At 40.8% G+C, this 22,291-nt stretch overlaps 1 protein-coding gene across 2 annotated transcripts in view; it reads right to left on the minus strand.

The window, feature by feature from the left end:
• The window catches only part of FH (fumarate hydratase), a 53,449-nt gene that overhangs the window by 17,530 nt on the left and 13,628 nt on the right, over window positions 1–22,291 (minus strand). Inside the window, exons 1-2 of one of the 2 annotated variants that reach the window (XM_044267019.1) lie at window positions 9,752–9,915; window positions 2,184–2,318 (exon numbers count right to left, since the gene is read on the minus strand). In XM_044267019.1, coding sequence (XP_044122954.1) covers window positions 2,184–2,318; window positions 9,752–9,877 — 261 coding nt within the window. In that variant the 5' untranslated portion in view covers window positions 9,878–9,915. Of the gene's footprint in view, window positions 1–2,183; window positions 2,319–9,751; window positions 9,916–22,291 lie in introns of those variants that run through there. The other variant, XM_044267020.1, reaches the window with a different exon arrangement.

Genomic DNA, 22,291 nt, shown 5'->3' on the forward strand with positions numbered 1-22,291 from the left:
CATATTATAATTTTTCCTTCTCCTCATTAAAAACAATAAAAGTAAAAATAATATTTAACTGCCAAAAGTTCTAAATAACCATTACTAAATGACCTTCATCACTTCATCCCAAAGCCAAAAGGCAAGTTCTTCTGGTTTGTCAATGAGGCTTTGACATTCCTTAAGTCACTGCAATGTCCCTCAGAATATTTCTTTAACCCCAGGGTACTACATACGGACTTAGGGCTTACAGTTTCTGATGCATCATCTCACCCTATCTCAAACCCTTTCGGTTTGCAGATCTCTTCACTTCCTGCTCTGGATCACCTCACCAAATTTAAAGGGATGAAATTCAGCAACTTTTGCTGACTCACCAAGGCAGTGGTATCTGGTTTTTGTGAGACAAGAGAAGTATGTATTATGGCCACAATTAATAATGCAGATTATAGTCTGGCTCCCACAAGAGGTCTGAAGGGGGAAATGTGCAAGGGAGGAATGAAGGGTGGGGAAAAGTACAGGAGAAGCTACCATCCTGACCCAGAATCAGGGGGGACACTGAAGAAAAGGAAGAGGACATGTTAAAACCAGGCTGAAGGGAGGACATGCTGAAGGTCAAACAGAAAAGGAAATAAGAGAACATCCGTGTTTTGAATTCTAAGAAAACAGAATCAAACCATTTTGAGTGTTTTACCTAAATGAGATAGAAACAAATGGCACATAGCATTAGAAACTTAAAAACTGTAAACATGACACGGATGGGAATTTAAATTTCTACAGGAGGACACTGCAGTGGTGGCTTAAACCACTGCCAGGTCGTAACGGATAGGCCTCCCCACTCTGGCCATCCGAAGGTGGGAACTGACCCCAGTGTCTGCGGACTCAGAAAATGAAAAAAGCGTCACAGCAGTTTCACTGACTACGATCACAATAAAATAGTAAAATGTCACTGGGGAGAAAAAGAAGGGTCTCATTATTCTTAATTTACTCACATTAGAAGTTCATAATCGTTTCTGGTTTTGCTTTCCTATGGACCTCAGGTACAAGGGGCCAGGTTTACACATACTGCTCAGATCAGGGCCCGTAAGAGTCTGATTGTATTTTAAAAAGTTCAGGATATTAATCGAGGTGAAGCAAAATGTGACAAAAAAACAGATACCCCACATGTCCACCTTTTACAGGCACCGAACAGAAACAGCTGCCCCATTTCTGGAGCAGCAGCAGCAACCACACACCCCTGAATCCCACCTCTGCCACCAGAAGCAGGAGCAGGAGCCCTGCTTACTCCCACCACTAGTGCCCTGCACTGACCTCCTCAGTCCCAGGAGCTGAACTCGAAGACACTTTAGATCACCTGCTACCCTCTGTCACCTCACCACATCATCTGACCCTAGTCTGCCCAACCACCAGGCCGACTGGTGGACGCAGTGACAAAAAGATTTTCTTGTCTACTGTAGAAGTGTCTAAGCCTGTGAAGGTTCAGTCTTAAAGGCTTAGCAATGGGCTAAAATACGGAAGTTAAGATGACTGTAGGGTAAAAAGTGTATTCGGAAGACAGTATTCCACAGTAGCTCCCCGGCCGAAGCCTGGCCACTTGCAGGCTCCAAGCCTAGGCCGCAGCCTGGCGCTGACCAGGGTTCGCACCGCGGCCGGAAGCCACTCAGTCAGTTCTTTGCACTTCTGACATCTCTGAAGCCAGGATGCGTCACCATACAGCCAATGACAGGGCCCGACTCTGACAGCCCTTCTTCCTAGTGCTACTGAGTGCATCTTACCGGTGCATCTTCTGAGGTCATCTTACACTTATCGAAATACAGTAGAAAAGTTTCCTAATCCTTCGGTCATTCACCTGGCACTGCACGTGTACTTATGTATAGACAGGGTGAAGAAGAATAGTTTTATGTATTTGTGTACACTTTTCTGGAAACAGAAACCAAGATAGACAGAAAGTATAATGTTAAAGAAAAATGTTTCCTTTTCAATCAGTTTCTTAAAAATCTGTCTTAAATCAGCTTAAAAAACTAAGTATTAAAACGAAAAATGTTCAAACTAAAATTCTAATAAAAATCTGAAAAAAAAACAGCAAAAATAAAGAGACTCACAAAGCCAATTCTGTAATAACTTTTTATTTTAACTCAGTAAGATATTTATTTGTAAAATAAAGTGACTCATTTGAATAAAGCCAATACTTCCGTAAAACCACTTACTGGCATGCGTTCTGTCGCACCCCCAATCTTAAAGTTCATTGTGGATCTCACCGTCTGGGCGCCATAATACTTATCATTGGGGACCTTGAGTTCACCAAAGGTGTCAAACTCTATCCTAAAGGAATTTTGGCTCGCCTAAAGAGAAAAATTAAGACACTGTTAGAGCTTGAAAAGAATACTGAATATCAAGTAATAATATCCTATCAGCTGGTAAGGGGCAAGAAACCTAAATACCTACTAAAAAGATTAAAAACAAAACAAAACCACTGGATTCTCCTTCTGCTCTCCAGTTCTTTTCCTGACAAATTTCTGTCACACACACAACGGTACACTAGTTTCAGGTGTAAAACACTGAGACTGAACTCTAGGTCCTGCTGTGCTTGCCACGGTGTAGCTATCACCTGTCACCACACAACGTAATCACCACACAATCCACTATTTTCCTTATGCTGTACCTTCTACCCCAAGACTGACCTCATTCCCTAACGGGAAGCCTGTGCCTCCCACTGCCCTTCAGCCATTCCACCCATCCTCTCATCCTCTTCCCTCTGGCAACCATCAGTTTTTTCTCTATATTTATGGGTCTGCTTCTGCTTTGTGTTTGTTTACTCATTTGTTTTGATTTTTAAATTCCACATATAAATGAAATCATATGGTATTTATCTTTCTCTGTCTTATTTCACCTAGCACAATACCCCTCTAGGTCTCTACATGTTGTTGCAAATGGCAAAAAAACAAACCTCATCTTTTTTATGGCTGAGTAATATTCCTCTCTCTCTCTCTCTCTCTCTCTCTGTGTGTGTGTATGTATAGTGTGTATACACCACACCACACCCTCTTTATCCATTCATCTCTCAGTGGACACTTGGGCTGCTTCCATAATTTGGCTATTGTAAATAATGCTGCCATAAACACAATGGTGGATCTATCTTTTTAAATTAGTGTTTTTGCTTTCTTTGGGTAACCATCCAGTAGTGGAATTACTGAATCATATGGTATCTCTAATTTTTTGAGGGGCTGTTCCCCCACTGTTCTCCACAGTGGCTGCACCAATTTGCATTCCCACCAACAGCACATGAGGGTTCGGTTTTTCTCTGATCCTCACCGACACCTGCTCTTTCTTAACTTTTTGGTTCTGGTCATTCTGACAGGTGGACGGTGCTATGTAACTGTGGCTCTGAGGTGGAGTTCCTTGACAATTAGTGATGTCATGCATCCTTTCATGCCTCTGTTGGCCATCTGTACATCAGGTCATCGGCCCATTTTTCAATCAGATTATTTGGGTTTTTGGGGGTCAAGTTATGTAAGTTCTTCATCTATTTTGGATTTAACCCCTTATCAGGTATTATTTGCAAATAATGCAGATGTTAAAGACAGACAGACACACCTATGCAGAAGATAAAGGAAAGCCCCTGAAGTATCTCTAGTACTCCTTCCAATCCAGGAGTATACCTCTTATCCGTTAAGCTTCAGCCAATTCAGTGCACTTGTGTTAATCTCTACTTCACTGGGAACTTTAGAAAATGGTCTAAGAACGATACTTTAAAATTTGTAAATATTAGATATTTAAGCAGAGCTTTGCCATGATCTACAAATACTATGAGCCACAGCACAGTGGCTTTGCAGTCAAACAGCCCCCCACGCAGTCGCTGTGTCAGCCTCAGTAAGTCAGTTTTTCTCATCTATAAATTAAATGTAGCGATGACGGAGGATGGCCAGGTCAGTTCTTAACCTTTCCAGGGCAACTGAGCCCTCTGAGGATATGAGGAAAGCTATGGATGGATCCCTTCTCTAGAAAAATGAACATAAATACATATATGAAAACTCTTACGCATGATTTTAGGGAGTTTATATCTTGAAGCCTATCCACCACCCTGAATAAGAACCCATGATCCAAAGTCCCTTTTATGGAGACCCTAGGATTCTACCAAGTACCTCAACTTTTACTGATAAAAAAGTTAACAACTGCTCAACAAATATTTTAGAATACTATAAAAAAGATTTATTGTAAAACACTAAATAGTTGGAATTTACCTGTGACAATTTATGTCAAGGAGACTTCAGAAAGATACTCCGAGCCTTAATATGCGTTAACTATGAAATAAACATGGTCAGATGATTCAAAAGATTTAAAAAATCCGGGGCGCCTGGGTGGCTCGGTGGGTTAAGCCTCTGCCTTCGGCTCAGGTCATGATCTCAGCGTCCTGGGATCAAGCCCCGCATCAGGCTCTCTGCTCAGCAGGGAGCCTGCTTTCTCCTCTCTCTCTGCCTGCCTCTCTGCCTACTGGTGATCTCTCTGTCAAATAAATAAATAAATAATCTTAAAAAAAGAAAAAAAATTTAAAAATCCCTAGCGAAGTAATTCTGCTTTAGTAAATAGTCCTCTGTGGGGGGAAAATTAATCTGTAGTTACCCTTTGGGACTAGACAGGTTTACAAAACTGTTTATATGTTATAAAGCCTTCTGGATTGCAAAAATAGAAAAGTATGATTGTATCTAGGTAGAAATACAGTAATATTATCAATGAGGTACATTTTTTTTCCACGTCTAAAAGTCTACAGAAGACTGGCCTAAGCCAGTAGAAGCAGCAGCTAATAAAAATAATCACACCTCGGGACGCCTGGGTGGCGCAGTTGGTTGAACGACTGCCTCCGGCTCAGGGCGTGATCCTGGAGTCCCGGGATTGAGTCCCACATCAGGCTCCCAGCTCCATGGGGAGTCTGCTTCGCTCTCTGACCTTCTCCTCGCTCATTCTCTCTCTCACTGTCTCTCTCTCTCAAATAAATAAAATAAAATCTTTAAAAAATAATAATAATAATAAAAAAAAATAATCACACCTCAGTGTAATTACTGGGCTAATGTAGCAAATTCTTTCCAAGTATCATGTTATTAGACTTTTACAACCACTCTAGGAGATTTTACTATTACCATCTCCACCTTAGAGGAAATACTGGGGCTTGGAGAGATGAAATAATCTTGGGAGATCACCCAGTTAGCAAGAGGAAGGGCCTGGAACCCCGCAAACTTGGACTGTCAAAACCCAAGAACTGTTTGGATTACTACTTTTTTGTTACTACTTCCAAAAGCCCAGAAATGGAGGGAGTAACTGCAGATTGGTCCCAATCGGGCCTTGAGTTGTACCCCAACCCTGGACAATAAGAGGACGTAAAGATGAGTAGTTAGATTTTTTTTCTCTAGTAGGGCTTGGTTACACTGACACCACTATACACCCACTTGCTCCCTTCTGTGTAGACCAAAAGCACGTGGGGTTCTTCATTTCAAATGCACAAATAAAAATATTTTCCATTATGATCTAAGTTTTAGATAGCCTCAGGATATATCCACCTATGTTGAAGTAGACTTTGGCCCAATAACACCAGCAAGACAGCAGTGGCACTGGACACATGAACTAGTTTTCTTCCTCTTGTCACCTCGTTATGTGACAGCAATAAGAAATCAGCTCCAAAGGAGAGGTCAGTTTCCATCAGTCACTTGAGGAATTACGTTCAACTCCTCAGATTTACATCACTGCTTTCTGTGTTCAAAATTATTAAATTTTCATCATAAAACAGCAATAAGTTTGTCTCCTAAGTAACTGGTTTCTACAGTAAAACTCAGATCCATTGAAAGTTACTTGAAAAGATCTAGATGAATATATTTTGCTGTGTTCTTCAGCTTAAACCTGAACAATTTTTAAAATTCCAAATCAAGAAACAGCAACCTCAATCAAATTCTAGGGTCTTGACAGTGACCATTAAAATGTGCAGAGGTCAATTGTGGCTGAAATCACAATCCCAGCAAAAACATAAAAAAACGTGCTTATTGTCCTCATAATAAAAAATCAACATCCCAAATTTGCAACAGTAAACATTGTTTGCAGCAGCTTAGGTAGCTAATAACAAACTGTTGCAAAAGGCCAAACACTTATTACTTTATTTGAACCCAAGGAAATATATACATTGCATCAATTTGTAAAACAGAAACTGAAGCAATGCTGTAAAACACTTCTTAAGACACCAGGAATGAGAGAAAACGATCTGTCAGGAAGCTAGACGTGGGGTCAGCATCTATTAGAGAAGCTCTGAGATAGAGAGAAACAAGGAACCTGGTAACTTTGCCAAATCTCTTCAAACATTCTTTTAAGAAACCTACAGAAAACAAATTTCTGTAAGTGTGCTTTACAATAACCCATAGAAAAGGCCTTTATACGGTGACCTGGTACGTACATCAACACATACACATACACACACAAGGCTGAAACAAAAACCTCACGAAAAAGTAGGAATATTTTCTCTTCTATGTCACTCTATTCTGTCAAAATAATAAGAATAATGTTGGTAACTACCCACTACATTGATTTCACTATACTAATCAGTCCACCTGAGGTCTGAAAAGCACCTATGTGGTTTTCAAGATTTTCCAAATTATCATGTACATTATCTCTTCTCAGTGTCGTGGGCAAGAACAGGAGGGATGCTCACCCTAAAATACTGAGAAAATGATCAGTGCTTTTGATGAAAAATGAAGCGATGAATGGCATCTCTTAAATATATGTTTTTACTTCACACAATATAATTCAGTGTAACTAGAAAAGCTAGTGTTTCTGAAAATCGTGCCTTCATATGCCATAACTCAGAGTTTCTAACAGAAGGCAGTTTATCACTTCAGGGTAACACCACGGTTTAAAGAGTTTAACCAGCCAGGCATGGGGCAGGCAAAAGTGCTACTTGCCACGGGCGCCTGTGAGATTCGTGCTCATTTAAAATCTCCTCCCTTCCAGGGAAGCATGAAGGGTCATGGTCCTGCAGTCGCATTGCCAGTAGGCCCTAGAAATACCAAGGACTATTGTTAATAGACTCTAACCCCAGGAAACTCTCAAATTCAATGAGGTGTTCTCAAAATCTCAATGCCAGTCTAAACCTGAAAGGTCTCAGGGTTCTGGGATTGAGCCCCTCATCAGGCTCTCTGGTTGGCAGGGAGCCTGCCTCCCCTTCTCTCTCTGCCTGCTTCTCTGCCTACTTGTGATCTCTCTCTCTCTGTGTCAAATAAATAAATAAAATCTTTATATATATATATATATATATATATATATATATATATACACACAAACACACACACACACACACACACATATGGAGAGAGAGAGAGATGGAGGCCTTGAGCCTCCAAGATGTCCCCATGTATATTCACGTGTAAGATAACCATTAACTAAACCCTGGCATCTCCTTAAAAAATGAAATGCCTTTCAGATTCTCAGGTTAAAGTGGGTTAAAAGAATATTTCAGCGTTCAAGATAATCCAAATCATTTTTTCTGTAAAAGGACTATTCAAAGATATAAAAATCCAATATTTGACTTCACTGTGTTTGGGTTTTCGGTTTCTTTCTGAAAAAGTGTGTCTGGTCTTAAAATGTAGGTAGTTAGGAGGGCACGTGTTGTGATGGGCACTGGGTGTTAAACGCAACTACTGAATCACTGAACACTACATCAAAAACTAATGAGGTATCACACAGTGGCTAACTGAACATAATTTTAAAAAGGGATTTCTCAAATTCATAAACTTCTGCTTCCTTCTAAAAAATAATGTAGGATGACCACCAAGTCCTGCTACACTGGAAAAACATAATGTTTTATTGATATTACACTGCAATACAGAAGATATTATCTACGCTTCCAGACTTCATAGTCATTCTGCAGGTCATGAAGGAAATAAAAGTGACTTAACAAGATGTAGGGCTTCCCCACCCATCACGCCAGCAAGTGACTATCAAATCTACATTGTAGCTGTTCTCCATGAGACATTCTCACCTGAGGGAGCTATTTCTCTGGGTAGTTTTTATCACATCATAACTAACTGTGCATGCATCCTTTCTTTGTTTACTGAATCTCCCTGCTAGTCTCTAAACTCTATGCCTGTGGTGACTGTCCTTTCCACAGGGCCCAACACATAGCAGGCATTCAATAAATACGTTATCTTCCTATTGGATAAACATTTGTGTTCTTTTAGATAAAATGTAACTTAGGGCAGTTAGGGTTATGTAAATCCTCAACAGCAGCAATAAGAAAAACTTAATCAACACAAAGATTTTGGAGCAGAGCTCAGAGGGCAGAAGATATATTTAGAATTAGGGGGGGCAATCTGTCTTCATTTGATCTTAGCTATCATTCCAACACTAAAAGCAAGGCAGTGCTAGCTTTGGAACATTTAGAGCACGGCAAATTCAGCTCTCCAGCCTCCGATTCCCTTTTACCAAACACTAAATTAGTAAAAACTAAATAAATTTTTAAAAGGCTCTAAAATGCATTAAAACTAGAGCAGGGAGTTGCAGGAACATAAAACACCCCGATTTTGTAGTTTCAAGCACAGTAATGCCGTGTTAGTATCTTCAAGTTTATAGTTCAGAAAATATTTTGGACTTTTGAAATACAGGGAGGCACTAATTTAAGTGCACTCACTACTTGCCAAACACAAAGTACTTGCACACGAGCAATGTTGCCGGGTACCTGTTCTTACTTCCATTCTACACGCAGAAACCCAAGCACAAAGACAAGCGGCCCCAATCCCCAGCTCTGGGTAGCAGCGCAGGATCTGAAATCACAGACTGCAAAGCTCACACCACGGCTCCGTGAACCGCGCGGAACTGTGACTCTTCCTAAACTACCATTTATTTCCCAAACTCGTCCGAACAATACCCGCGTGCGTAAGTATTTAACATGCCCGGTAAGGGGCGTCTGGGTGGCTCAGTGGGTTAAGCCTCTGCCTTCGGCTGCGGTCTTGAGCTCAGGGTCCTGGGATCGAGTCCCGCATCGGGCGCTCTGCTCAGCGGGGAGCCTGCTCCCCACCCCACCCCCGCCTGCCTCTCTGCCAACTTGTGATCTGTCAAATAAATACACGAAATCTTCTAAAAAACAAATAAAATAAAATGCTCGTTAAACAGCCCTAATCACGGAAGGTGCCACTCTAACGCGCAGAAGACTTGAGCTTGGGCCGCTAAGTTCCTCAGGAATCTCTGAATAAAAAGTAGAGTCGGCTCCACGTTGGCTCCTCACCAGTCTGCACCGCCTGACTTCAGAGCCCACAGTTCAACCCAGGTCGGGGAACCGCAGCCCAACAAGCGAAACGGGCCACTTCTGAGAGGCGGAATCTTCTCCGTCCCCAGAGCCCTCAGCCCCACCCCAGAGCCCCGCAAGCCGCTCTGAGGGGCGGGAAGAAGCCCCCGGGCGGAGGCGACCGCCCGCAGCCGGCGGAGGGGCCGCGGAGGCAGCAGCCCTCGGCCCCGCCTCCAGCCCCGCACAGTCGCCAGCGCGGACGGAGCGCCCCCCCGACCCCGCCCGCCCCGGAACGCCGGAGCGACCCCGCAGGACCCTCGCAGCCCGACGCCGCCCCTGCCCGAGCGCTCCCTGCGGGCGGCGGCGGCACGGCGGGGCCCGGACGCCAGCCACGCGGGCACGCAGCCCACGCCGCGCTCTGCCGGGACGCCCCGGGAATGCCTCCCGCCCGCCCGGCCGGCCAGCGGCGGGCTGAAGGTCACCGCCGGGAGGCCGCGGCTCGGACCGGCCCGCGCTCACCATTCGGGCGGAGTTCGGGGTCCGCGGCGGCAGGACGGCCGCCTCTCCGAGGCCGGGAGCGGAGGCTAAGGCCGGAGGCCGCACTAGGCAACGCGAGCGCGCGAGAAGCCGAAGGGCGCGATACATGATGCAGCGGGTACCTGGGTAGAATTTGGGGGTGGTTGAGGCCACGCCTCCGCGCGGGCTGTCACAATCCGTCCCGCCCACGGCGCCTGCTCTTATCCAATCAACAGCCTCAAACTCAGCGGGTGGGGCGGGACCAATCATGAATGGCCAGTAAAGAATGAGGGGTGGGGTTAACTTCGAGCGGAGGAGCGGACCCTTGACTCCCTCGGACTCCTGGGAAACGAGTGAGAAGGGAATTATGGGGCGGGAAGTCCGGTTACTCTGAAGGAGCTCGGTCGCCGCGTGAGGCGGGCGGAGCGGGGGGCTGAGGGCCAGTCCGCGGTTGGGTCGATCCGTATTCCATGAAGAAATATTTATTTATCGTGTAGCCCGTCATTACTGCTTCTCTCTTTGCAATCTTTTAAAATTTCTTCCAGATTACATCTGTGTAGAAATTGTGGAAATCGGAGCAAAGTATAAACAATGAGGTAATCCTCACGATGATGATTAAGAAAGTCGTTCTGAGGTCCTGCGGTTGCCTTTTCTTCTTTTCTCGGTCTGGTTTTTTTTTTTTTTTTTTTTTTAAGATTTTATTTATCTGACAGACAGAGATCACAAGAGGCGGAGGGGGAAGCAGGCTCCCCGCTGAGCAGAGAGCCCGATGCGGGGCTCGATCCCAGGATCCTGAGATCATGACCTGAGCCGAAGGAAGGCAGAGGCTTTACCTCTGCGCCACCCAGGCGCCCTCAGCCTGTTTTTTTTCGAGCGTAGTGAGGGCGAGGTCTATAGTTACAGGTGATTTGAGATTTCTTTTACTTACATTTACGTTGTCCGGGGCTTTGCACTGAGGATGTGCATATGCACATTAAAGGCGTATTGTTTTCGTATACTAGGTTGTGACAGAAAAGCTTCTGGCCCACAGTTTTATCTCATCATGCTTCTCTTTGTCGCTTGAAACTAGGTGACAGTTGGTGAGGACCTAAAGCACCGGATGATGTCTGGAAGTCCGAAGTCCGGGACCTGCGCAGCCGGGTTCACGGGAGGTAGTCGCTGCCAGACCTCTGGGTCGCGCTGCTTGTGTTACTCTGTGGCTTATGAATTTGACTTCCATATATTGCAAATATGAAATTTGAATGACTGAGATGATAGTTGCCCTACGGTCAGAACCCCAAAACCTCACCGAACTCTTTATACCTCACCTCTTCCCTCTGTCAGCTGACTCAGAAATTACTAGAATGCTTTATGAAAAAGGGAAACCAAGAGTTACGGAGAAGTAAGAAGGTCAGAATACAAGAAATATTGTAATTCAGACGAGATCGGGCACGTTCAGGGTGTAATTCAGAATCAAAAAGATAATGCGGGGCACCTGGGTGGCTCAGTGGGTTAAAGCCTCTGCCTTGGGCTCGGGTCATGATCTCAGGGTCCTGGGATCGAGCCCCGCATCAGGGAGCCTGCTTCCCTCTCTCTCTCTGCCTGCCTCTCTGCCTACTTGTGATCTCTATCTGTCAAATAAATAAATAAAAATCTTGAAAAAAAAAAAAAAAAGACGGTAATGCAAAGGTTTTACGAAACAACCTATCCCACAGACTTAGGCTTCTCACCATTAGAAGCAAACCACACAAAAGTTAGTGTGAACACAGTCGAGTCCGTGTCATCACTTTGACAGAAAGCGGCAGGAACATCGCCAACAACCCCTAGCCCCGCGCATATGTTTGAAAGTTCTTGATTTCCCACTTTTTTTTTTTATATCTTTTCCTTTCTTCATTACACTTTGTCACCTTTCCGCAGCAGAAATATTAGATGGTGTAAAACTGAGATTATAAATTAAACCTTTTGCTCAGCATTCACAACCTTATGTCCCATTTTCAGAATTTCACCTTCGACTGCCATTCCCAGGTGAGTTTCCTAGGTTTAGTTCCAGTCTGGACTGAACATGGTGTACAGTTGTACTTGTCGTTAGGGGAGGAGCGTTTTCCATTTTTATTCTTCATTCTCATCTCTATTCGAGGTCTTTGCCTGCTTCAGGAAGATCAAGACTCTTTAGATAAGGAGTCATGTGTGTAAATCCCTGTTGGCTGGCAACCCTGCGGGGTAGTCCAAGGACACTGGATTACTTCCCCCCAGGTTGGCCCTCTGTTCTGCTACCCATCTAGCCCACCTCTTCCTGGGTCTCCAAGCCCCAGTTATCTTTACCCTGTTGGCTGTTCCTCTTAAGCCCTCGGAATATGGCATATTGGTTTTATAGAACTTATAAGAGTAATTTTTTAAAAGTTGTAACTGGTCGTTCTAGACACTTTTTTTATATTTCCCATGACTTCTGGCAAGCCTATTTTCAGAGTAGAGAAAAGGCAGTCATCACTGGGAGTTTGTTAGCGGAGGAGCCCAGCTCCTCTTCCCATGATAATTTGAATTTTCTAGATGGAATTATGGGCTCATATATCAACTCTTTTTTTCAGTTTTTTAACATGCACTTTTTTGGTTAATTTATTCTTATTTTCACTTAGTTCGGTGTGTGTGTGTGTATGTGTGTGTGTGTTTCCCAATCTCCTGACTTGAAATCTAGTTCAGAGTTTCTGCAAGGGTAGGATGTAAATGGTACCTGGTGATTGTAGGTGGGACAGGAATGTAACATTAAGTAATATTGATCATTATCCCATTTTCAATTTTCTTCTAACCCTACTGATTTAGTAAGAAAGAGTCCTTTTTTGGTGCTGGTGTATACTGTATACCTCTCTAACACTTGCTAATATCCCTTTGTAAAAATAGAGTGGGGGTGCCTGGGTGGCTCAGTGGGGACCTGCCTTTGGCTCAGGTCATGATCTTAGGGTCCTGGGATCCAGCCCCGCATCGGTCTCTCTGCTCAGCCTGCTCCCCGCCTCTCTCTGCCTGCCTCTCTGCCTAGTCGTGATATCTCTCTCTCTCTCTGTCAAATAAATAAATAAAGTATTTAAAAATAGCAGAAAAGTCGGGCGCCTGGGTGGCTCAGTGGGTTAAGCCGCTGCCTTCAGCTCAGGTCATGATCTCAGGGTCCTGGGATCGAGTCCCGCATCAGGCTGTCTGCTCAGCAGGGAGCCTGCTTCCTCCTCTCTCTCTCTGCCTGCCTCTCTGCCTACTTGTGATCTCTCTCTGTCAAATAAATAAATAAAATCTTTAAAAAAAATAAAAAATAAAAATAGCAGAAAAGTCTTTGGTGAAACTTCATCTATATGTATAGAATTCAGCTACAATTTTTTTATTTTTCTATGTTTTTTTCAAGATTTTATTTATTTTAGAGAGAGAGAGAGCTTGCGATCAGGGGGAAGGGCAGATGGAGAGGGAGAGAATCTCAAGCAAACTCCATGCTCAGCATGGAGCTCAATGCAGGGCTCGGTCCCACAACCCTGAGATCGTGACCTGAGCAGAAACCAATAATTGGGCACTTAACCAACTCAGCTACCCAGACGCCCCTCAGCTATAATTTCTGTGTTTCCCTTCTACTCATCAATGAAACCAATTCTTCCATTTGCAACCATAATTTAAGTTACATTTTTATTTAAATAAAATGTACATCAATTTGAAACAGAATATTAAGTATACTCTGAAAGCATTATGCAATAATTGAAATTTGGGAAACAGTGGCTAGTTCACTTATTAATACTTAATAATGAAAATGTAATGTAAATACCTTTAAGTTAATCATTGACACCGTTTATTTTCATTTTCGCATACAACCTTTTATCCATGTGGAATGAGTTTTTTGTTTTGTGTTTTTTTCATTTGTTTATTTTTTTTACCTTGAACTTTGTCCATAATATTATTGACCTGTTTTCTTTTTGTTGACATTTGTGTAGTTTGTGTTTCTGTTTTCTTTATTTGTGCTCAAGTTGTGGGACTCTATGTCCTCCTGTGAAAGCCAAGTGAACAATATAATAGTTTTCTTCTTTCTCTATTCTAAATCTAAAACCTTGTTGACAAAATTGATAGTAACTTTGGATTCTTATCAGTCTAAATATCTTCATTATCCTAAATAAAGACTTTGAAAATTCTAATTTAGGTTACCTCCAATCCTGCGAGATTACTAAGGAATTTTTAAGTAGAACCTTGGTAGCAATGTTGGAAGATTTAACTGTAAAAGTCTTCCAGGAAGTAGGGCAAATACTCAAAGAGAAGGAAAATATGAGACATGTATTAATAAAATTAGAGAAACAGGTCAGTATGTCCAACATCTCAATAATTTTGGTAAAGAATATACCAGAAACCATTAAACAACTAAATTTAAGACAATATCTTAAAACTACGAGATGTGAGCTTTCATAATAAAAGCCTACCAAGTGCCCAGAACAACTGGGAACACAGGGCAGAGTAAGTCATATCATATCATCAAGAAATGTTAGAACTTTGTGAACTCTTCTCTTTAGAAGAATTTCCAGGAAGAAAATTAAGCCACCTACAGAGGATTAGGAATATTTACGACTTCTCAGTAATAACAGTGGAAACTAGAGGGCAGTGGATTGATGTCTTCAAATTGTTGAAAGAAAATAATTTTAATATTCTATACCCAGCCAAATCACATGTAAGTCTAGAATAAAAATATTTTCACATGGGCAAGTCTCAAAAATTTACTTCCCATCTATCCTTTTTCAGAAAATCCCCAGAGAAAATATTCTACCAACACTGAAGAGTAAACCAAGGCAAAGGCAGGCATGAGCTTCTGAAAAGAGAGTCTCCAACATAGGAAACATAGACATGGAAAATTCTCTAAATGAACTTACAACAGCTTGCACTTAGCGTAAAGAGCAGCCATGGCAGACTGAAGCAAATCAGAGCCTTCAGGAGATTACTTCTCCCAGAATACAAAATCTTTAAAGCCTTGAATATATATTCATGAAAGATTTAGACAATTGAGGAAGAATTTGGAAATTGAATTTCTGGACAGTCTTAGAAAATTCAGCAAAGAAAAAAAAAAGAGACAACCCTTGGCCAAGAAATAAAAATAGTTATATTTTTCAGGAAAGGAAAAATAATCATTATTAAATTTGAATGTCACAGTTATAGTAAATCCAATATTGAATATGGACCTAACCAAAATTAAGAAAAGAGAAATGGAAACACATTAATCCTCATTTCGAATAGTGTGAAGTCATGACCTAAAACCACAAACTAAAAGAAACAAGAAATAATAAAATAGTACTGGCTGTTACTGAGAGTCACAGACATGTACCTGGAGCTGGAAATGGTGGATCTTTGTGGGGACAAATGGCAGAAGGGTAGAGAGTGACCACTGCCTATATAGAATGTCTAGAATTTCTTAATTCTTAGTTATGTGCACATACAATAACCTTGAAAAACACTAAAATGAGCAGTAACAACAACACAAGCTAACGTACTCTCCCTGTGTTTAAAGAAATAAAGGAAAAGAAATCAATTCTTCTACTAATGTGCTGGATTCCCTACCCTCACAAAGACATGTTCCTTATATTTTCACACTTTCCTTCTGTCATCAGTTTATTTCCCTTTATGGGACCATTGCCAGAATTAATACTGTAAAGTTGCTGTGTTATCTCTCATGTTTAGAAAAACAAACCTGCTTTGAATTTGCATCCCACTCCAACCACCTCCCCATTTCTAGGACATACTGTATTCATGCACCGTCTTCTTGGCTTCACCTCTCGATAAAAGGGTCTTCTTCTGTCACCGGCTGCCTGCAGTAAGCATCACTGCCCTAAAAGTGCTCTCGTCAAGGTCGTCAATTCCTTGCAGTAAACCCAGTGCAGGTCTAATGGACAGTCTTCTGTATTTTCAGCAAAACTGATGCAATTGACATTAGACATATTTTTCTTGATCTTTGTTATTTGAACTCTCCCCTGAATTCGTTGTCTACTTCGTCATAGTATTCCTTGCCAGCTCTTCACTCATGAATGAAGAAGTGACGCAGGGCTCAGTCCCAGAAGACCTTTCCTTTTTCTTTAAAAATTTTTAGTAGATCTACCATAGAGAGGGTTGAGTTAACCATGCTCTTAACTTTACAGCACATTATAGAGTAGAAGTTTCATTCATATTTGATTTCACCATTTATTTTCTCCTCTTCTATTCATCCGCTACACCTTTTCTCCTTCTGGTCCCCAGAAAACTACTATAATGTGTTTATTTCTATCATTTTACTCATATATATTCTTGTAAAATATATACAGTTGTTTTGTGCATTTAAAAAATTTTACGTAAATAGTAAGGAAATACACGTTTTTCTTTCTCAGCCATCTTCCCAGCCATGCCTCTATCATGAAGTGAGTTATCCATTCATATGGTTTTCAATACAATCTTTATGCTGATATCCTTGTTGCCTCCAGACTTAATTTTTCCAGCCTAGACTCCTTCTCTGTGTTTCAGATGTATGTATCCAACTGTATACTTACTATCCCTCTTTGTTTACCTAACTCAATACTCATATCTCAAACTCAATAATACCCCAAAGGATAAGTCTCAGTTGCCATCCCCACCTCATTTTTTCATACTCCGTAACTGGTACCATCAGTTATTCAAGCTAGAAACCTGGGAGTCTTCTTTGATTCCTAAACTCTGTTCCCAACCAACGCGGACACGATGCCCAACAAATATGGGCCATTCTACCTCAAAATTATATCTGAGTCCATCTACTTTCCTCCCTCTCCACTTCCACTGTTACCTCTTTGCTAATGAATCAAGTAAATGAATAAACTAGTGTTCATATAATAGTAAATTTCATGTGCTAGTAAATGTAATAAAAGAAGCAAGCTGGATGATGTTTAGAGAAAGATGGAGGGGTGTGCATCTTTTATGCGGAGAGATCAATCTGAGGATATTATGTTTGAGCTGAGACCTGAACGCTGAGAAGTAGACACACACACACACAGGAGTGTTCCAGGCAGATAGCTGCAGGCATGAAGGCTGTGGTAACATGAATAAACAATTATTGAGCAAGCCGAGTTCGTCAAACAAATATCGTCAACTTCAATTCTACAAGAATGACGAAAACGGCAAAGCAAATATTATATTAACCTCTGCTAAATTTTTAATTTTTTACAAACTTTTCTTTTTCCCAATAATACCGATTTATTAGGTGTATCAATATATGCAGAGAGAAGTGGAAATATTCAGTGTCTCTTGTAAAGCATACTATAAATTATGCTCTTCTTGGAGTCATTCTGTTGGAAAGGACTGGTTTTAGGGGTTAACAAGTAACTGAATCCCCATGAGGAGGAATTATTTCTGCCTCTGACACAGCAGTTACCCTGTAAATCTCTAGCTCGTCCCATTGCCTCAAGTTCTTCAAGCTCAGAGAATGGAGGAAAACCAATTTCTTAATTTCTCTTCGCCCTCAAGAAAGCCCTATAGAGAGAGGTGTGATAATCTTTAACTTTCCTGAGGCCTCTCTAAGGCAACTCTTTCTGACTTTTAGGAAGACTAGAAGAATAAGGAGCCATGCTCAAAATTGTAGCTTTGTAATCTTTAAACTTTATTTAAGCTTTTTTAAAAAAATATTTTATTTATTTATTTGACTGAGAGAGAGGTCACAATTAGGCAGAGGCAGGCAGAGAGAGGGGGGAAACAGGCTCCCTGCTGAGCAGAGAGCCCGATGCAGAGCTCCATCCCAGGACCCTGAGATCATGACCTGAGTCGAAGACCGAGGCTTAACCCATTAAGCCACCCAGGAGCCCCTATTTAAACTTTTGATACCCTCTTCTCTTACTGGGCACCCAAGGGCCCTCATGCTATCCTTCAATTTCTAAAAGTGAACAGAATGTCGTTCTACCCAAATCTGTTTTCTCCCACCCAACCTTATACAGAAAGTTGATTATCTCTTCCTTCGTATAACCCACAGAACATCAAATCCACAATATTCAGATATTGTTATAAAATGTAGCTACTTTATAAACTCAAATTTCATTTAGATTTGAATTATCCAAAAAAAAAAAAAAAAGGCAAGATGAGACTTGAAAGTTGTCATCTACCAGGAGGAATAGTCATGTAATATTCACTCTTCCTATTACAGGGGCTGGGGAAACTCCTGGAAGTTATAGTACAAAGTAATTTTATCTGTTCCACTAAGAGTGAAATGAGAAAAGAGCTAAGACTTAGAGCAAAATAATAATAATTGCTACCTGTCCAGTCTATCAGCATGTTGTTTATAGGCTACAAAGAAATGTATGATTCATTGTTAATCTCTTTTATCTCTTATACTTGCTTGACATGTTTCCTTGGCACATAACTGAAAAGTAATTTGACCCACCTTATACATAATCTAGAAATGTCATAGCACAACAGCTACCAGCATCCTTATAGTCAATCTCAACGTCATAAATCATTTCAGTGACATCATTTGTAAGGTGGGTCAACAATGCCACTCATAACAATTAAAGTATCAAAATTTAAAAGTTATTTTTAAATAATTAAATTAGATACTATGTAAGTATTGCTCAGATAATAATATACTATCAGATGTGCTTTTTTGAGTAGAAGTGAAAGAGTGTGTTTACAGCTATTAAATAGGGAATTCCATGTAAACAGGATATATTATCTGTGCCAAACCCACAATATGAATATTGCCATGAGTAATATCCAACATGGGCATATCACATGTTGTGAAAAAAGTTTTGACTCCCTAGGATGAAAGAGAGCAAACAGAATGAAAGTCACTAGTTTAGTTTCACCTGGGCCAGTACAGATACCAAAGGAAGAACTTTTCTAGAGACAGATCCTGCTAACTTTACCTAGCAAGTAAATTCTGGATCACCCAAAGGAAAATGGCAGAAGCAAAAATAAAACCTCTCTAAAGCATTTTACTGATATCTGAGGCTTCAAAGTACTCCTATTTCTTTTCTTTCAAATATGATTTGAGCACTCAGTTTAAAATGAGCACATGGAGGGACGCCTGGGTGGCGCAGTTGGTTGGACGACTGCCTTCAGCTCAGGGCGTGATCCTGGAGTCCCGGGATCGAGTCCCACATCAGGCTCCCAGCTCCATGCGGAGTCTGCTTCGCTCTCTGACCTTCTCCTCACTCATGCTCTCTCTCACTGTCTCTCTCTCTCAAATAAATAAAATAAAATCTTTAAAATAAAATAAAATAAAATAAAATAAAATGAGCACATGGAGGGGCACCTGAGTGGCTCAGTCAGTTAAGCAAATAACTCTTGATTTTAGCTTGTCAGTTAAGCAAATAACTCTTGATTTTAGCTTGGGCCATGATCTTGGAGTCTTGAGATTGAGCCCTGTATTAGGCTCCATGCTGGGTATGGAGTCAGCTTGGGATTCTCTCTCTCCTTATCCTCTGGCCCTCCCCCTGTGCTCCCGCTCAGGTGCATGCACACACTCTCTAAGAGAAATAAATGAATAAATAAATAAATAAACAAAAATGTGCACATGGAAAATAGACATCAAGAGTATCTATCCACCCCCCCCAAAATAAGTAAATAACCATCAGAATAAACCCACAATAAGAATTATAGACATGGATCCTAAGACAGTCCTGTTTGTTATGTTAACTTACAAAAGCCGAGCTTCAGAATTTTGTCAAGGATACTAGAAATAAATGCTAGAAACTAAAAATAGTGCAATATGTAAAAGAATCAAATAATTCCAGAACTCAACATTATAATAGTCAAAATTGAGACCTCCCTAGATAGGTTTATCAACTGATTAGACACATAAAAAGAGAGAATTGGTAAATTGGATTACATTAAAAGAAGTTATGCATAAGAAAGCACAAAAAGGCAAAAAATAAAAGTAAAGAAGAAAGGGTAACAGCATGGAAGACTAAACAATATTTGGAGAGGTAGTAGCTGAGAATATTCTAGAATTGATGAAAGAAACCCAGTGATTCCTTACTGGGATACATAATCTATACATATTTACATCTTAGTGAGACCCCAGAAAACCAAAGTCTCAATTTAAAAGATAACAATTATAGATTGGATTTTTAAAATATTCAAATGAATGCTGTTCCCAAAGCCCACATTAAAAACACACAGATCCAAGATAGCTGAAATGGAAAGGTTGGAAAAGGTATAATATGTAAATACTACACAAATGCAGAAAAGTAACACTGATATCAAGCAATTAAACTTTAAAGCAAAAATCATACCTTGAGATAAAGATTCCTTCATAATAAAAGCTTTGTTTTGCCTATAGAATATGGCAATTTAATTTTAATTTTTTAGAGAGGAGGGGATGAGAGGGAGAAGGAGAGAAAGAATCAAGCAGGCTCCATATTCAGCATAGAGCCCAACATGGGGCTCAATCTCATGACCCTGAGATCATGACCTGAGCAGAAATCAAGTCGGGTGCACTTAAGTGACTGAGCCACCCAGGAACCCCAGAATATAGGCATTTCAAATGTGGATTGTTTCATATAGAGAGAAACTCCTGAGGAAATAGACAAATACTAATCAAACATGAGATTTTTTAACACACCTCTTTCAGTAATTGACCAAATGAGCAATCCAAATTTTGAACACATGATGACTAGATTTGACATAACAAATATGTATAGGAAATTGCACAAAGGAACTCAGAGCACATCTTTTTTCCAGGCACAGGCACAGAAAAGCATTTATACAGATTTACCTTTTGCTGACCATAAAAAGAGCCTCAACTAATTTCAAAAGTTTGAAGATGCATAGAACATATTCTCTGACCTCAGTGAAATTTTGCTGAAAATCAGTACTGGTAGGATAACTAGGAAATCCCATCTACTTAAAATGGAAGAAATACATTGCTATTCCATTGAACTGTGGGACTAGCTAAAACAGTAGGGCAAACATTCAATTGATAGGAAAGAAAAGAAAAGAATAAAACTATCATGATGACTATGGTGGGAAAAAACACAAAAGAAGCTAGAGGTTGTGAGTATTAATAAGAGTTTAGAAATGTTGCTAGAGGGGCACCTGGGTGGCTCAGTGGGTTAAGCCGCTGCCTTCGGCTCGGGTCATGATCTCAGGGTCCTGGGATCGAGTCCCACGTCGGGCTCTCTGCTCAGCAGGGAGCCTGCTTCCCTCTCTCTCTCTCTGCCTGCCTCTCCATCTACTTGTGATTTCTCTCTGTCAAATAAATAAATAAAATCTTAAAAAAAAAAAGAAATGTTGCTAGATATCAACCCAACAAACAGAAATAAATTGTATTTCTATATACCATCAATAGCAGAAAATGAATTTAAAGATATCATTCAAAATAAAATGAGAAACAAAACAATAATTACCTAGAAATAAATCTAAGAAGAGAGGGGTGAAACTTCTTTGATATTTTGTATAAAACTGTAGAGACTTTGGAGAAGACCCAAACAAACAGAGAGATAGCCATGTTTCTGGATTGAGAAACTCAAATGTGCTAAATATGGTATGCTTCTCAGATAGAAATCCTCTCAGTTTAAAAAAAAAAAAAAATTCCAGCAGGGTTCTTTGTTTTGGTTTTGGCTTTTTGTTTTTGTTTTTGTGGAATTCACTGATTCGTTCTAAAACTTAGATGGAAATGCAAAACACAAATAGTCACATAGATTATTGAAGAAGGATGAAGCAGGCGAAATTCTTTAAGATATCAAAGCTTATTTTCTGGGCACCTGGGTGTCAGTCAGTTAAACATCTGGCTTCAGGTCAGGTCATGATCTCAGGGTTTTAGGATTAAGCCCTACATTGGGGTTCCTGTTTAATAGGGAATCTGCTTCACCCTTTGTCCCTCTCCATGCTCCTGCTCTCTCTTATTTATTTATTTATTTATTTATTTATTTATTTATTTATTGGTTTATTTATTTATCATTAACATATAATGTGTTGTTTCAGGGGTACATGTCTGTGATTCATCAGTTTTACACAATTCACAGCACTCATATAGCTGTGACTCATATAGGGACCTACCCTCCCCATTGTCCATCACCCAGCCACCCAATTCCTCCCATCACCCTCTCCTCCAGCAAACTTAGTTTGATTCCTGAGATTAAGGGTCTTTTATGGTTTGTCTCCCTCTCTGGTTTCATCTTCCCTAACTTCCCCTATTATCTTCTGTCTTGTTTCTCAAATTCCTCATATCACTGAGATCATATGATAATTGTCCTTCTCTAATTGACTTATTTCATTTAGCATAATACCCTCTAGTTCCATCCATGTTGTTGCAAATGGCAAGATTTCAGGGCTTTTTAATGGCTGCATAGTATTCCATTGTGTATATGTCTATCACATCTTCTCTATCCATTCAACTGCTGGTGGACATCTAGGCTCCTTCTATCATTTGGCTATTGTGAACATTGCTGCTACAAACATTCAGGTGCATGTGTCCCTTCGGATCACTACATTTGTATCTTTAGGGTAAATACCCAGTAATGCAATTGCTGGGTCAGTCGTAGGTAGCCCCTATTTTCAACTTTTTGAGGAACTTCCATACTGTTTTCCAGAGTGGATTCATCAGCTTGCATTCCCACCAACAGTGGAGGA

The sequence above is a fragment of the Neovison vison genome, chromosome 10 (assembly GCF_020171115.1).
Source record: "Neovison vison isolate M4711 chromosome 10, ASM_NN_V1, whole genome shotgun sequence".
Taxonomy (NCBI): Eukaryota; Metazoa; Chordata; class Mammalia; order Carnivora; family Mustelidae; genus Neogale; species Neogale vison.